The sequence below is a fragment of the Etheostoma spectabile genome, unplaced genomic scaffold (genome assembly GCF_008692095.1).
Source record: "Etheostoma spectabile isolate EspeVRDwgs_2016 unplaced genomic scaffold, UIUC_Espe_1.0 scaffold00019429, whole genome shotgun sequence".
NCBI lineage: Eukaryota > Metazoa > Chordata > Actinopteri > Perciformes > Percidae > Etheostoma > Etheostoma spectabile.
Genome location: NW_022604899.1, coordinates 32,664 through 50,000, shown reverse-complemented (window position 1 = coordinate 50,000; position 17,337 = coordinate 32,664). Strand labels below are relative to the sequence as shown.

Below are 17,337 nucleotides of genomic sequence, written 5' to 3'. Positions count from 1 at the left end.
ACCTTAGTGGTCCCTAATACTGTATCTGAAGTCTCTTTTATATAGACCTTAGTGGTCCCTAATACTGTATCTGAAGTCTCTTTATATAGACCTTAGTGGTCCCTAATACTGTATCTGAAGTCTCTTTTATATAGACCTTAGTGGTCCTGATAACTGTATCTGAAGTCTCTTTATATAGACCTTAGTGGTCCCTAATACTGTATCTGAAGTCTCTTTATATAGACCTTAGTGGTCCCTAATACTGTATCTGAAGTCTCTTTATATAGACCTTAGTGGTCCCTAATACTGTATCTGAAGTCTCTTTATATAGAACATAGTGGTCCCCTATATGTACCCAGGTCTTGTCCGTGGGCGCGGTTGTTCCCGTTGATGAACAGCAGCGAGTAGCCGCTGTACATCTGAGTGGATCCTGCAGGGCATTGTGGGACTGAGACGGTCTGGCTGTGTTTGGTGAACAGGAAGCCGTCGGCCTCATTTGTGTCTCTGCAGGGACCCGGTATCCCGGCAACACCTTTAGCACCCACCGGACCTCGTGAACCTGAGACACCTGTCAACGTAAAGTCAGCTCTGGGTCAACCCTCGTGTTGTCTTCCCGTCCCAATTGACATGGGGACCACATAAAGACAACATGAGAGCAACATGAAGACAACATGAGGACAACTTGAGTACAACATGAAGACAACATGAGGTCAATGTGAAGACAACATGAGGACAACATGAGGAAAACATGAAGACAACATGAGGACAACATGTGGACAACATGAGGACAACATGAGGACAACATGAGGGCAACATAAGGACAACATGTGGACAACATGAGGACAATATGAGGACCACATGAGGACAACATGAAGACAACATGTGGACAACATGAAGACAACATAAGGGCAACATGTGGACAACATGAGGACAACATGTGGACAACATGAGGACAACATGAGGACAACATGAGGGCAACATGAGGACAACATGAGGACAACATGAAGACAACATGGGGACAACATGAGGACAACATGGGGATAACATGAGGACAACATGGGGATAACATGAGGACAACATGAGGACAACATGGGGACAACATGAAGACAACATGAGGACAACATGAGGACAACATGTGGATAACATGGGGACAACATGAGGACAACATGAGGACAACATAAGGACAACATGAGGACAACATGGGGACAACATGAAGACAACATGAGGACAACATGAGGACAACATGTGGATAACATGGGGACAACATGAGGACAACATGAGGACAACATGTGGATAACATGGGGACAACATGAGGACCACATGAGGACAACATAAGGACAACATGAGGACCACATGAGGACAACATAAGGACAACATGAGGACAACATGAGGACAACATGAGGTTCTAATTTCTGCTTTTCTAACTCAAACATTAGGTATAATAACTAATATTTAATAAGTTTGTTGAAAACGTCAAAAAAAGAGACAAACATTGATAAAAAGCATCAACAAAAGAGCTGATTTTCAATGTTGACGCTACACAACTCTGAAGGGTTAAAATGGGTCCTCTGCTTGTTATGTGGACGTTTGGATGCAAAAGCGTCCAGAGAAGACAAGACTGTTGACAGAAGACAGGAGACAGGAGACAGGAGACGGAAGATCGGGTCTCGTACCTTTTGCTCCATGGGGTCCGCGGTCTCCCCGACCCCCTTTCAGTCCAGGAAGACCATCTCGTCCTCTGGGACCAACCGTCCCTATGAAGCCCTTTAAACCTGCAGAACAACACAGCACTGCTTCTAAACCTGGATCCACTCCGCCCCAGAACCAGGACCAGGACCAGCCCGACCGATATATCGGCCGACATATCGGCCAGTAATATATATTATATCAGGCATTTCCAAATATATCGCTATCGGCATTAATAATGGCCGATTTAAATAATTATTTTTTTAATATATATTAATTCATCAAAATCATTTATAATGACAAAGGATTCTGATGAATGAATATTTAAAAAATAAAATACAAAAGGAAGGTGTTGTAAAATGGTGCTGCTTCTCCTTTAAGAGAACCGTGTGTGTGGGGAGAGAGAGAGAGAGAGAGAGTGAGAGGAAGCGGAGTTGAGCTGTGACCGGAGCAGAGTTAGCTAGTGAATTAAGTTGTGAACACGGTGTTTGAAATAAAACTACAAACTAAAGCCACGCTCATCATTTTTGCACACAAGAAACGGGATTTTAACCCCGGCGTTGTTTACCTTATAACGTCGGCCCTGGAGGACAAGCCTCCCCTGGTTTTCCGACCACGGTCGGAAAAGAGACAATCAGGAAAGGTTAACACTGGCGACCACGAAGGGACCAAGAGAGAAAGAACAACAAGTGCAGCGGTGGTGAGCATGCAGTGGCAATAACCGGTGAGATAAACCGGAGGAATTAGCATAATAGTGCCTGTTTCCCCTCCACTGAAATATAAAGTATCCAAGATGGCAGCCTCCAGTCAGCGCCTCGCGGCTGAAAGTAAACACAACATGTTCGGAAAAGTGACCAGCCACTCCAACCCTTTCATGTCACTGACTGCCGTGGATGAAATGGGAATAAAAACCCAATATATGACCAAAAGAAACGAAAATGGAAGACAAAACAACCCATTCTTTCTGGGGGAAGAAACTGATACATTGACACAGAGTGCAATTGACACATGCTATATCCCCATACAGCCATTGATGTTACTGGACAATAATCCATTCAAAGATGATGTGTTAAGAGACTGTGGAACAGTCGTGTGCTGCAAAGACCTATGCTCACACGTGCATAATGCTGAAGTTTGTAGGCAGCTGGCAGTGCCATTAGCAGCCACTGTAGCAATGCCCAGTGCAAACCCTTTGGCTCTGCTCACTCAGGGAGTTTCATTCATAGCACTCCAGTCTCCTGTCATCCCCCACGCCCTGCAGTCCCACAGTGTCACACCCCTGGCTGTAATTCACTCAAAGACGTTCACTGTGGCCATACATTGCAGCGAAATGAAAATCCAGAGATACATACAAAGCCACCCCTCCCCATGTATGGACAGAGTAAATCACATGTTTGCTGGCCCCACTCTACACGTCAGCCTTCGTCTGAGAGTGAAGACGACTACGATTACAGGGAAAGAGTCCCCACTCTGCGTCCTGGCCAGTATGATGGCACCACACCATGGAAGGAGTTCCTACACCGGTTTGAGAGCTGTGCCAGGGCTAATAACTGGACTGAAAAGACTATGGCTGTCCAGTTAAAGTTCTGCCTGGTGGGTGCGGCAGGGGCAATTGTCCACAGGAATCCACGGTCAGATCAGTGGGACTACAGCCGCCTGGTGGAGGAAGTCAACACTGCTTATGGCCCCTCTTCAGAGCATGCTTCTGCAGTGGCTATTGAGCTGAGACAGCGCGTTCGCAAGGCAGGTGAAGCCCTCCATGAGTTACGAGATGACATATACGGCAAAGTATCAGTGGCTTACAGTGACAGGACCGAAAAAGAGCAGGATGCCATCGGTGTTGAAATTTTCACTCAAGCAATAGGAGATGCAGGGATTGTGCAGAAATTGTTAGAGAAACGGCCCCACACTCTAGCCCAAGCTTATGACATTGCTCGTCGCTATGAGACCACCAGGCGAGCAGCATCACATGTCACCAGCCTGATGCAGTCAGGGCCACACAGCGTGCTGGAACAGAGACCGCGCACTGCTGTGGTCAGGGAAGGAGCTGAACGAGGAGAGACAGGTGCTGTAGTGACTAACAACAACACACGGCGTGACTTTCAACGCACACCAGCTCCCCGTAAAAACTATAAGGACATTAAGTGGGAAGAAATTCGCTGTCACAACTGTTCAGGCATTGGTCACATGAAGAGGAATTGCCCTTCACCAAGGAAAACCACCAGAGGGCAACCTCCAACAGCCTTCCATGAGAGCCCAGAATCTACAGTGCTTCATGTTAAAGCTCATAGTCAGGAAATGAGCATTCATCTGACAATTCAGGAACTGGAGATCTGTGCTGTTCTGGACAGTGGGGCGCGGAGAAGTGTTTTGCCCCTGCATCATTATAACGCCGTCCACTCAAATGCTCGACCTCCACTCCAACCATCAACTGTAAAGACGCTGCTAGGGGTTGGGCCTGGTGACGTCCCTGTCATTGGGGAGGCGTACATTCCCATACAGATCAACAACCGACAGGTGAGCGTGCATTTCCTGGTGGCTGACATTGCTGGTGAAGAGGCCCTCCTTGGCCATCCATTCCTTGTTCAGGCCCAAGCACGACTTGATTTTGGAAATAGCCGCATCGTACTGTTTGGGGAGGAGGTGCCATATTTTCACGCCACGAGCAGAATAAGGACGCACGCGGTGAGAGTGGCCCGGACTGTGGTGGTTGAGGCTGGATTGGAGTATGTGGTAAGGGGTAACACCCATATAAAAGAACACCTCAAAGGGGAAGTGATGCTAAGCCCCACCAAAGGCTTTGTAGAGAAACATAAAGTGCTAGTTGCCCGTGTCCTGGTGGAGGCTCAACCTTTTAAGAGCGTGCCTCTCCGCATCTTCAATCCTGGAAGTACAGCTGTAACTATAAAACGGGGAGTTATTGCAGGTTTTCTTCAACCTGCAGAAGTCCTGCAGCCGGCCGATATCACAGCTGAGGCCAGGCAGTCAGAGCACCCTACTGTTCCCCAGCACCTGCAAGAACTCTACAACCAGAGTGCGGCAGAGCTTGACCAAGAGGGGCAGCTCCAGCTAGCCCAGCTGCTGTGCACCTACAGCAGTGTGTTCTCAACCGGACCCAGCGATCTTGGCCGCACAAACCTGGTGCAGCACGACATCATGACACGGCCAGGGGTGGCTGTCAAGCAGCCACCACGTCGGATGGCATGGGAAAAGCAACAGGATGCTGACCAACAGGTGGAACAAAGCCTGGAAGCTGGATGGGCCCGTCGTAGCCACAGCAGCTGGGCATCGCCCATAGTGATGGTACGTAAAAAGGATGGAACGTACCGCCTCTGTATAGACTACAGAACACTTAACGACTGCACAATCAAGGACGCTTATCCGCTGCCCCGCATCCAGGACACACTCGACACCCTCTCCACTGCAAAATGGTTCAGTACACTGGACCTTGCCTCAGGATATTGGCAAGTTGAGCTGACCCCCCGTGCCCGCCGAGCAGCCGCTTTCTGCACCAGAAATGGACTGTTTGAATGGAATGTCATGCCGTTTGGATTATGTAACGCTCCAGCTACATTCCAACGGCTGATGGACCGCGTGTTGGCTGGCCTGCAGTGGGAGACGTGCCTTGTGTACTTGGACGACATAATTGTACTGGGTCGGGATGTGTCGGAGATGCTTCAGCGCCTTGACCAGGTTTTTGAAAGGCTGCAGCGAGCCAACCTGAAGTTGAAGCCGGCAAAATGCTGCCTCTTCCGCCGCGAAGTGGCCTATCTGGGTCATATAGTTTCAGAACAAGGAGTGTTCACGGACCCCACCAAAGTACAAAAGGTTCATGAGTGGCCTACACCCACATCAGTACAGGAGGTCCGTCAGTTCATCGGCCTGGCATCATACTACCGACGATTCGTGAAGGATTTTGCCACTGTGGCTGAGCCCCTTCATGCCCTGACCAGGAAATATGCTCGTTTCCAGTGGACAGCAGAATGTCAAGAGGCATTCAACAGACTCAAGCACCTGCTAACCACCGCCCCAGTTCTGGGCTACCCTTTAGACCAGGGAAACATGATACTGGACACTGACGCAAGTGACGTTGGCATTGGTGCTGTCCTGTCCCAAGCTCAGCAGGGCAGTGAGCGGGTGCTGGCATATGGGAGCCGCAAGCTGTCCAAAACTGAACAGAACTACTGTACCACAAGGCGTGAACTGTTAGCCGTGGTGGAGTTCACATCACATTTTCGACAGTACCTCCTGGGGCGTCCTTTTACGGTGCGGACGGACCATAGCAGTCTCCGTTGGCTGACAAAAATGAAGGAGCCTGAAGGGCAGCTTGCCAGATGGTTGGAGAGATTGGGTGAATACGACTTTGAGATCATCCATCGCCCAGGCCGTTTGCACATCAACGCTGACAGCCTCTCCAGGAAGCCTTGCCGCCAGTCCTGCCCGTGTAAGCTGCCTGGTCCATCCCCTTATCCAAAAACCGTCTGCCACCAAGCTGTGCAATGTGGGTTGGACTCTGCCGTCAGCCAAGCACAACAGAGTCCAGTGGGGGTAGAGAGGCCATTAGTCCCAACACTGGTGAGTCCAGTGGGGGTAAATCTCAAACCCCAAGAGAAGATAAATGTGGCTAAGACCAGTGAGGCTGCATTTTTCTGTGGTTGGTCTTCAGAGGAGCTACAGCAGGCACAGGAAGCTGACCCAGACATTGCACCTATCAGGGCTTGGATAGAGGCAGGTGGAGAGCGGCCCCCATGGATTGCAGTCTCGCCATGCAGTCCAGCCACAAAGACCTATTGGAGCCAGTGGAGGCGGCTTTACATCAGAAATGGTGTCCTTGTCAGGCGGTTCTATTGTCTAGATGACACCCAGTTTTATCCACAAACTGTCCTACCACGTGCCTTCCATCATGATGTCATGAGGCAGATGCATGATGGCCCAATCGGCGGGCATTTTGGCGTTGAGCGTACTGTGGCACGGCTTCAGACTCGATTCTACTGGTACCGGATGAGGGAGGATGTCACTCTTTGGTGTCGGACCTGCACCAGCTGTGCGTCCAAAGCCAGACCCCGCAAGACACCACAGGCCCCTATGGGAACCGTCAGGGTGGGAGCCCCTATGGAGCGGGTCGCTTTGGATATTATGGGGCCACTGAATGAGACAGAGCGTCACAATAGCTATGTGCTTGTAGTACAGGATTACTTCACCAAGTGGGTAGAGGCGTTCCCCCTACCCAATGATAAGGCTGAAACTGTTGCTGAAGTGCTTGCCTCGGAGTGGGTGTGTCGTTATGGAGCCCCGCAGACATTGCACAGCGACCAAGGTCGAAATTTTGAGTCCCAAGTATTCCAGAAAATGTGCACACAGTTCGGCATTGAAAAGACACGTACTACACCATTTCGACCACAGTCTGATGGCCAGGTGGAACGGTTTAATTCCACCTTGCAAAAGATCCTAGCCACAACAGCCGAACGCTGTCACTGGGACTGGGATCTTATGATTCCTTATGCAGTCATGGCTTACAGAGCCACGAGGCACAGTGCTACTGGTCTCACCCCCAATTACATGATGTTTGGCCGGGAAGTCAGTGAACCGGTGGACCTGGTAACCGGCCTTCCTCCTGACTCCGACACGGCCCCTACGGCCCCCGAGTATGTTCAGCACCTACGTGAACGGTTGGAGCTGGCACATCAGATCGCCAGGGATGCGCTTGGGGAGTCTGTGGAACGTGCAAAGAGACAGTATGACAAGAACTGTTGCCGCACGCAATATCAGGTCGGCGATCCTGTGTGGTTCCTCATTAAAGGTACACGGAAAGTAAGAAATAAAGTCCGGAAGTTCCTCCCATCGTATGAGGGGCCATTCTTTGTCTTAGGGCAACTGGATGACCTAGTCTATCGCATTCAAAAAGGGCCAAAGACCAAAGCGAAAGTGGTTCATCATGACCAGTTGAAACCTTATCGCAGCCGTGATCCCCTGGACAATTCTTGGGCCAAAGAGTTTGCTCAAGGCTGGACACCGGTGGAGGTGTCACCCCCAGCCCTGGACACAGATACTGCAGACCCGGACCTCGTTGGACTGTTTTCCGGAATGAACGTAGAGGAGACTTCCTTTGGCATCCTGGATCAATCAGGGGACACTCCGACTACGGGGCCTCACTGCCCTCCACCCATCGTGCCGTTGAGGACCCTCAGGATAGTGGGGGTGGGACAGTGGAACCATCTCAACCTAGTCGTCGTTCTCAAAGGTCGAGCCGTCAACGAAGACCCCCAGCCAGGTTTGGGGAGTGGGTGTTTCACTAAGCTCATTGGACTCATGGACAATTCAGAGTATGCCAGTCAGTTGTCAGTAAAAAAAAAAGAGAAACAAAGTTAATGTTAAAGGTTAATGGATGGTTGGTAATGTGTTCGTATAAAAAAGGGGGTTATTGGTTCCATCCGGTTATATATTTTCAATTTAAATGCTCCGGTTGCCTATAGTATTTAGGTTTTTCTTGTGACCTGTTAATATGAGTGCCTGCTCAAAGTGCCTTCCACAACATGTTTACCCAGTGTGAAAGATCACCTTTTTCTATTGAGAAACGCAACCAGTGATTATTGCACAGTAGTGATGGACTGATTAGGCCTACACCACCCTTTTGGTTGGACTTTTGCAAATAAGGGCTGTATACCTATAAAAGATGTGTTATTTTGCTGGAGTGGAATTAAGTTGTACAATCCATCCGGAGTGGGGGTAGTGTTGTAAAATGGTGCTGCTTCTCCTTTAAGAGAACCGTGTGTGTGGGGAGAGAGAGAGAGAGAGAGAGTGAGAGGAAGCGGAGTTGAGCTGTGACCGGAGCAGAGTTAGCTAGTGAATTAAGTTGTGAACACGGTGTTTGAAATAAAACTACAAACTAAAGCCACGCTCATCATTTTTGCACACAAGAAACGGGATTTTAACCCCGGCGTTGTTTACCTTATAACGTCGGCCCTGGAGGACAAGCCTCCCCTGGTTTTCCGACCACGGTCGGAAAAGAGACAATCAGGAAAGGTTAACAAAGGTCTAACCATGTTATGGACATTGGTGTTGCATAGTCTGTCCACCAGAGGGCGCTCTATTTATATATATATATATATACACACTAAAAAACGCTGGGTTATTTTAGTAACCCAAATGCTGGGTTAGGGCTGTTGGGTCATAGGTTGGGTTGATTTAAACCAACGTTGGGTCAAAGACTGTGACCCAACACGATGGGTCAGACCGGAGCGGCTCATTCTGCCGCCATTTCTGGACAGAAGGCCCTGGGACGTCGACGACCACAGCCCCGGTAAGTGGTAGGAACCTTTAAGACGGTCAAACTATACAAATATGTTAGAATAACCAGACAACTTGGTTCCTGTAAACGCACTAACACCCTTACACGGAATTAATTAACTATATAACGTTAACGTTATGAGTAGCCGTTGACGCACTTGACCGTTAGGATGACGCAGGGAAAAATGACCGTTAGCTAGCGCTAACGTTGGCCTGAGCTCTAAAACTATAAAACCTGATAATAACGCTAAACAGGACAATGATAAAGTAAAGAGACTTGATATCTCTTATGTGTTAAGCAGTCTAACAGTTACAAGGTATGTTTGTGTTTAGGGTTACTTCTGTGTTGTTAATATTTAGCTATGGTAATGTTAGCCATTAACGTAGCTGTCTGTATGGTTAACCGTAATCGCGTTAGCTCACTTTAGCTAACGCTAGCTAGCGAGCTATAAGGCTAGCGATATAGGACATTAACGTTAGCAATTAGCTAGCTGTTAGCTCAAACTCATCTTGTATCTTGCTAGCTAACTGCTTCTCCTCTTTCGTAATTCCTTACATGGAATTAATTAACAATATAACGTTAACATTATGAGTACAGTAGCTGTCATTTAGCGTCCCGCACGTCATTGACACACTTGACAATGAGGATGACGCAGGGAAAAATGACCGTTAGCTAGCGCTAACGTTATATGGCTTGAGCTCTAAAACTATAAAACCTGATAATAACGCAAAACAGAACAATGATAAAGTAAATAGACTTATTCTCTCTTATGTGTTAAGCAGTCTAACAGTTACAAGGTATGTTTGTGTTTAGGGTTACTTCTGTGTTGTTAATATGTAGCTATGGTAATGTTAGCTAACAGCCTGGCTGCAGTGACTCAGCATATAGCTAGCTAGCTAGCTAACAGCCTGCCTGCAGTGACTCAGCATATAGCTAGCTAGCTAGCGCTAATCAAGTTAGTGTGAAATTGTTATTGTGATTAAAATCATGTGATTACATAATGACTTTCTGTTGTTTTGCTGAGTTGTAGGATGAGTGTGGTGGTCTGGCAAACTGAGACTGTTGACCTAAAGTTAGCACTAGCAGCTATCTGCTTGTTCTCACATTCAGTCTTTTTAACAATGGATCAGCATTCCTAGACTTTGTAACCTGTGGTCTGAAGACTACTATGGAAATATGTATTGCTGTATCTTAGGGTATACATGCTTCAATAGGATGGGGAAAAATTATGTTTTAAGATTTTTAACAGAATTATTTTAGCTGTTTTTGTGTTGATTTGCAGTCTTAAAAGTGCCAAATGATTTCAGGGATGTTAGTCTGTACTGCACGGACTCCACTGGGCTGCTGAGGCTGGGCATTAGTTCTGTTATAGAGTATGTAAAATATTTATATTCTTTGCTAGGTTAATCTAAAAATGCAATGGTTATTACCCTACAGAAAAGTACCAGTGTGAATGTACACTGTTATAGTGTTTACTGTATGCTTTAGTATCCATATTAATTAATACATAATTATAGTAAAAACAAATTACATCTTGGACTCATTTTGATCATCCTAGACTCTCATTTGGGTGTTTAGCATGAGAGATTACAGTGTTGAATCTAAAGGGTCAACATGAGCGCTCTAGTGGTTTTGATAGTACTTCTTATTGTTAGTGCTACTATTTTGGTCAAAATGGCCGATGAGCTATAACCTATAGAACAATCAATAAGTGCAAAATCATATGTGACCCTAAAAATGTCTCTATTTATTTCTAACAGATGGATGATTTTGTGAAGGAGAAACTTGTTGAATGGAATCTGGCTGAGCTGCTCCCTGCGTTTGAAGGTATTCTGAAGTACTCACTTTAATTATGGGGGGTTTAAAACAAATTTAGGGAAAGACCATCTTGCAGCTGGTAATAAATACAGAGTAGCTTGCTTTATACATGTTTATGTGTTTGTCAACCCAATAAAAAATGTTAAGTAACTATTGGTAACATATACAATTAATGTTGTGTTTTGCAGCTGAGCAGATTGATAAAGAGTGCTTGTATCTCTTGGACGGAAACAACTTGAACTCCCTGATACCGCTCCTTGGGCCACGGCTAAAATTTCAACGCCAGCTCAAAACGTTGCTTGAGGTACGCATAGAGTCATAGGTCTCCACAAATGGGTTACGTGTGCTTCAAGTGTGGAAGGTCTTCAGGCAATGACATAAGAACTTTTTTTGGCCACCTGAGAGTGATACATAATGTTTACTCCACATCAACATATTTCCAGTGCGCTCAAGTTGGGTGCCATCGCTCATTTAATCACATGAGATCGTTTAGGAGACACCTACTGGGCCATGCTGTTGAGTTTGGAGTTGGAACAGAGGAAGACAATTCTTCAGTTGAACTTCCTGACAGGTCTGCAGATCCACAAAGTGATGTGGCTTTCTCAACCTGTGAGGTAGATTGCAATGAGACTTCAGTGGAGGAATGGGATGAATTAGAGGATGACAACATCAAAGACAGAGTTGCACTCTTCTTAGCTAGGTTGAAGTCTAAGTCGTCACAGACATATAGTGGGATTAGGGATGTTGTTGAAAACACATCTAGTCTAATCAGAGATGTAGTTGGTAGTCTAAAGAGAAAAACTGTCTCTTTTTTGAGAGAGATAGGCCACTCTGAGTCTCTTAAAGCAGAGGAACTGCTAGAGCAATTTGCAGTAGCTGCTGAACCATTTCAGGGCTTTGAATCAGAGTACAGGCAAATGAAGTATTTCACCCAGTCTGGATACTTTGTACAGCCAGAAGCAGTACCTCTCCCTGGATTTTCCTACATGCAAGAAACTGATCGTGAGAAGGGTACTGTGAAACAAGTTGCAGTTAGGGACAACTTCCAGTATGTTCCACTAAAACCTATGCTGAAGCTTATCTTGGAAAGTCAGGGAACAATGGAGAAAATCTTAGATTGGAAAAAGCGTGAAACTTCTGCCATTCAGGATTTTAGAGATGGCACAGTCTTTTGTACCAATCCTCTTTTTTCCAAAGAGTTCTCTATTCCACTGGTACTTTACAACGATGATTGTGAGATGGTGAATCCACTTGGCTCTAAAACATCAGTCCACAAGCTTGGTTTTATCTATTTCACCATTAAATGCTTGCCACCAGAGTATCTGTCTAGCCTGAAGTCTCAGTTCTTGTTAGCAGTGTACAAGACTGATGATGTGAAAACCTATGGAATGAATGCTGTTCTAGAGCCAATTGTGAATGAGATTAGGGACCTGGAACTGAATGGTGTTCAGATTGAAACCACACTTTTCAAAGGCACTGTGAAGGCTGGAGTGGCACAGGTGTGTGGGGATAACCTTGGACTTAATAGCATCCTTGGTTACTCAGAAAGCTTTTCAGCCAATAGTGTGTGTCGATGGTGTCGGGCACACAGAGCGGTTTTGAGGGCGCAAACTGTTGAGGATCCCTCATCACTGCGTGATAAGGGGAACTACAACTCAGACTCCCTTCTTAACAACTCAACTGAAACTGGCATCAAAAGAGATTGTGCTCTGAACAAGTTGCAGTTTTACCATGTAACGGACAACGTAGCTCCTGATGTAATGCACGACATCCTTGAGGGAGTTGGTGGTTTTGAAATGAAGCTTGTGCTCAATTCATTGATAGAGCAAAAACTCATAACCCTTGAGCAGCTGAACTATAGACTGACCAGCTTTGACTATGGGTTTTGCGATGGCGGCAACAAGCCATCTGCCATCAAACCCCAGGACTTAAAAAATCCTGATGGGGCCCTTAGGCAAACGGCATCACAGACTTGGTGTCTACTAAGACTGCTGCCGCTGATGATTGGGGATTTGGTTCCAGAGGGTAACCAACACTGGGAATTGTTCCTTTCATTACTGTGCTGTATGGAGTTGATCTTTTCTCCTGCACTGACGCATGGGGCAATCATCTTTTTGGGGTATCTTATTCAGGAACACCATTGTCTTTTTTTAGACCTCTACCCCAACAGACACTTGAAGCCTAAACATCATTTCATGCTTCATTATCCGAGAGCCATCAGGAAATTGGGGCCCATAGTTCACTTCTGGTCTATGCGTTTTGAAGCAAAGCATGGGTTTTTCAAACGAGTAAGCCACGTGACCTGCAATTTTAGGAATATTTGTAAAACCCAGGCCTACAGACATCAGATAATGATGTGCTACACTCTGCTGTCTGGCCAAATGTTCTCCCATGAGTTTGAAGTTGGGCCAGGATGCGTGACACTGCTTGGTACCATAGAGGATTTTGGGAAGGTGAGTGGGTTTGAGGGAATTCCTGCTTTTACAGAAGTTTATGTGCCATCTTGGGTTAGGTACAAGGGTACTAGCTACAGGCCAGGAATGACACTTCTGGTATCTCACTCTCCTGATGGTGAGCCTAATTTTGGAACCATTCAGAGAATTGTAGTCATGAGCTCAAAAGTCAGAGTCATTGTGAAAAACTGGGAAACAACAGGCTTTGAAAGGCATTATTTTGCCTTCACCGTGTTTCCTACCTCAGCAATTGAGGCAGTTGACATTGATTCCATTGATGACTATCACCCCCTCCATGTTGTAAGGTCCCACAACGAAAACAACAATCACCATTACATTTCGTTGAAATACAGACTATTTTGAACATAGAATGTAATGTAGGGAATACTGTATATAGTTGGTAATGTTCTCTAGTTCTCTGTTCTCTTTGCGTAGAACTATGACATGCGCTGCTTTATTTATTGCAACCCATCTTAGTAATATGATCTATAATCAGACCTGAAACTGCTGTAGAAAAGTTATATCAACTAGTAAGTATACTAAGCAATAAAACATGTTGAAAAAAGCATTTAAACCAATTTATACCATTTTATGGAATGGAACATGGTAATAAAGCTTTCATTTCTTTGATTTACTTTTAAGGATTCATGCCCCAGCCCCGAAACGGCTGCCGGCACAACAGCCCCAGAATCACCTCCAGAGCAACACAGAGTTTCTGTGGAACAAGGAGCAACATTTGTAAGTTCATGGTTTATCTTGAATATCCTATTTTTAATTGAGTGAGAAGCTTTTTTCAAAGCTTCACTTTGATTTGGGGACAGTAGTCATGATTTTCATATATATTTATATACTTTCTTTCTCTGTTCATTAATAATTTTTATAGAATATCCGTGAGATCCTTAACAAGACAACTGATGGAAAATGCATGGTTCTCGGTCTTGAGGAACAGAATCATATATCAATTAAGGAAAGATGTTCCATGGTCCGGATTCTTGTGTCCCACTTAATTGAGCGCTTTGGAGAGAAGTAAGTTTTGTTTTTTTACACACAGATTATTTTTATTTTACAATAATGTTTTACTAATGTGAATTGCATCTAAACTAGTTATCTCATCCTTTTGATCTGGGATCAGTTAGTGCAATCTTGGTTTATTTAATTTTATATACTGTGAATTAACTGTCAATATATTGTATTTTGTGGTAGTGTTTAATGCTAATAAAATGCATATTGTTGTAAAGTCCATCTTCAGGTGCAAAGGCTCTGCTGGCATCGTCCATTGTGGATCAGTTTCCATGCCTGAGGGACTGTCAAGGCACAGTGTAAGTTTATAACCAAATAATGAACTGACCTACAGCAAATGTGACAACCTCTACTAGGGCTGTGACGGTTTCAAGAAGCAATGTATCATGGGATAGGGGGGTTAATCGCTACCCCCTCCTGTTAGGAGAGAAGTATGCAGGTTCCCTAAATTAGTGACAGTGTGGCTGCAGAAGGAAAACGAGCAGTGAGAGCAGCGTGTATGAGTGAGGCTGTGAGGAAAAGAAAGAGGACCAAGAGATAGCAAAGATAATGCAAAGTGAGTTAAACAACAAAACATCAAGCTTCTCAAGACAGGGTGGCTTCATGTGTTGATACTGCCGGTAAAGTGAAGGGAGTTGCCCTAACAAATCATGGGCTTACACCTTACAACACAACACCCACGTTTCAGCTTTTTGTGCAGAATCAGGCTGGACATGTAAGGCAAGGCTAAGCTGATCAATTGTTGGCTCAGCTTTATTCTAATGTTAACTTCAGCTCTTAATTTCAGAGTTGCTTCTGACTAGTTATTACCTAAAGTGTTTGAATTTTTTATTTTTATTTTTTTAAATCATTTGTGTTTACTTCTAAACTTTAGGATGCATGGTTCACCCCAGGGAGAAGTCATAAACCCGCAACAGGCTTTCTGGAAGAGCGTCTCCGCAATGTCAGAAAAAGGCTCCACTCTGGCAGACGGGTACATTTAACATCACAAGTGCCACAACACACCCGGGTCATTTTGCCAGGTAGCCTACAGCAATACGTCTTGCTCCTCCATTTAGAAGTGAATTTGACTTGTCCTCTACCCTGTTTGTAACGTACTTCTTTCTTCAACTGTAGGAGCCAGTTTCATATCTAGAGATTCAACTCTTTACATAACTCTTCATTTTGTTTGTAGTCTAGGGCTAAACTTGATCCTTGTATGGGAAACCGGCCCACCCGATTCAAAAAAGAGATGTCTTAATATGTCACAACTTGGTAGAACTTACTCATTTCTCTGCTCATCACAGAACCAACTATAACTCCAGAGCGGGCCATCCAGTTGACGGAGTGGCTGAAAAACAACATCTGGCCCCAGTCCCAGGTTGGCCAACACATGTTGGAGACTGCTCTCCATCGGGCCCAGTGGATCCGTTCTAATGGGACCACATCACTGCTGGACATTATCACAGAGTTCCCACGCTTAGTGGACACTCCAGGCATGGTGAGCTACACTCTTACAAAATCACTTAAAACCATTAAGTCATTGTTTGTGTCTTACATATTCTTTTGCATCTTTGCCTTCTACTGTACTTAGATTTCTCAGGATTTCTCAGTATTACATCCAGAGTCCTCTGGGAGACTGACTGAGAACTGGAACCCTCTGTTCTCAGCCAAGATCATCTGCATGGCCAAGAAGAGAAAACAGCTGACCTTCTCGCCAACATAGATTCGCTCTCAGGAGGTATTTACATTTAAAAAAGATCTTGTTAACACCTTTATATACCTGATGGTGGTTAGGGTTGGGAAATGGCTTTTCCAGTATTTTGACGCACTGAATCCAATTCTATGTCAGTTCCAGTTGATTGTCCCGTAAGGACAGAGGGGGGGGGGGGGGGGGGGGGGGGTGTTAAAAAGGTGTTTAACTGGATGCTCTATGTGCGTTCTGTGTTTTCTTATAAAACCTATTGACGTCCTTGCAGGACTAGCAGCCTATTGGTGGACTCCAGATTTGTGTTGGGTTATAATTATAGCTGCATGATTTTAGGAAAATATAATTGCGATCATTTTGACTTATGTTGCGGTTGCGATATGACTAACGATATCAGAGAATTGTATAATTACTTTCATTTTCATTGAAGAAAAAAAAATTGAAGTGTTGTTTTCTTTTTGAGGTACCAAACAAATATTTTGTTTAATTTTTTTAGACTGTAGGATACAATCAGTATGCCGGGAGCACCACAGTACTTTATTTTACAACGGTTTGACACATATTTTGCCTTTAACAAATATTGCGCCCCCCTAGTTCATGATACGATTTTCCATAAAATTGCAATTATTGTGCAGCTCTAGTCCCATTGTCGTCCTCTAGTTCACAGTCCAGTCAGCTTTGGAGACCTGGTGCTAAATCAGCCCGGCATAGTTGATTGGACCTTTATGAATTCACAAAAAAAAAATTGTCCAAATCTATGCTGCACAGGTTAGTTACGGATGTTTAATATTGCATGCATTTAATTTTTTTGCATTTTTATTAATTGTTACAGACAAACAAGGCGATATAGCCCTGCAGCTGCTGCCGGTTCTACTCCCAGCTGCACCGTACAGACTGGGGAAAAGAGTTGTCCGTCCCAGCAGCCTGGAGACACGCCGGGCCTTCATCCATGTCCAGCCTGTGAGTTCAGACGTCTCTTTTAATATCCGTCACATCCAAAGCAGCCTTTACTGTTTTCATATCCAGTAATGTGATTATTGGATATCAGCTCATATAATGAGGTTCTATATCAGATTAATCTAGTTTCCTTGCGTTCTGTTTCATGTTGATATGTCTTTTATTGACTAGGCTAGGCTACCAAGGCTTATTAAGAATATTATATTTGTATTCATTCATTCTTTTTGTTTGTTTTTTGCTCAGATTGCAACCAACATGGCCGACTACCTGATGAGATCCAGCACAGAGCCCCCATACGTTCTAATGCTGGGGGAAGGACATCAGTGCTCTCAAGCTTTCGTCATTGTGAATGGGGCAGCGTTGGAGCAGCCGTCTCTTTTGGCTGCTGTGGACGTCTGTTTCAAGGCGTTTTTTGTGTTTGATGTCGGTTTCCCAAAACCTTGTGCTAC

The 17,337-nt window shown here is 45.1% G+C and overlaps 2 protein-coding genes and 2 long non-coding RNA genes across 5 annotated transcripts in view; 3 read left to right on the top strand and 1 right to left on the bottom strand.

Annotated features, from left to right (window-relative positions):
• The window catches only part of LOC116684671 (collagen alpha-5(IV) chain-like), a gene marked incomplete at its 5' end in the record, with an annotated part of 51,699 nt that overhangs the window by 7,859 nt on the left and 26,503 nt on the right, over positions 1 to 17,337 (bottom strand). The window contains 2 exon segments of the mRNA XM_032510150.1: positions 335 to 547; positions 1,653 to 1,751. Coding sequence (XP_032366041.1) covers positions 335 to 547; positions 1,653 to 1,751 — 312 coding nt within the window.
• Positions 9,285 to 16,523, top strand: LOC116684674 (uncharacterized). The gene is made up of 3 exons (XR_004330827.1): positions 9,285 to 9,297; positions 10,581 to 10,582; positions 16,457 to 16,523. It is a non-coding gene; the product is annotated as an uncharacterized LOC116684674 (long non-coding RNA).
• Positions 12,152 to 14,542, top strand: LOC116684672 (uncharacterized). Of its 2 annotated transcripts, none has more exons than XM_032510151.1 (4): positions 12,152 to 13,754; positions 13,867 to 13,962; positions 14,108 to 14,250; positions 14,463 to 14,542. In XM_032510151.1, exon 1 carries the CDS (start codon positions 12,160 to 12,162, stop codon positions 13,585 to 13,587), a length of 1,428 nt encoding a protein of 475 aa, XP_032366042.1. In that variant the 5' UTR covers positions 12,152 to 12,159; the 3' UTR covers positions 13,588 to 13,754; positions 13,867 to 13,962; positions 14,108 to 14,250; positions 14,463 to 14,542. The 2 variants fall into 2 exon arrangements, with proteins under 2 accessions (XP_032366042.1, XP_032366043.1); XM_032510152.1 differs by having other exon boundaries at positions 13,867 to 13,973.
• Positions 14,718 to 15,907, top strand: LOC116684673 (uncharacterized). Its single transcript, XR_004330826.1, has 3 exons — positions 14,718 to 15,266; positions 15,531 to 15,724; positions 15,818 to 15,907. It is a non-coding gene; the product is annotated as an uncharacterized LOC116684673 (long non-coding RNA).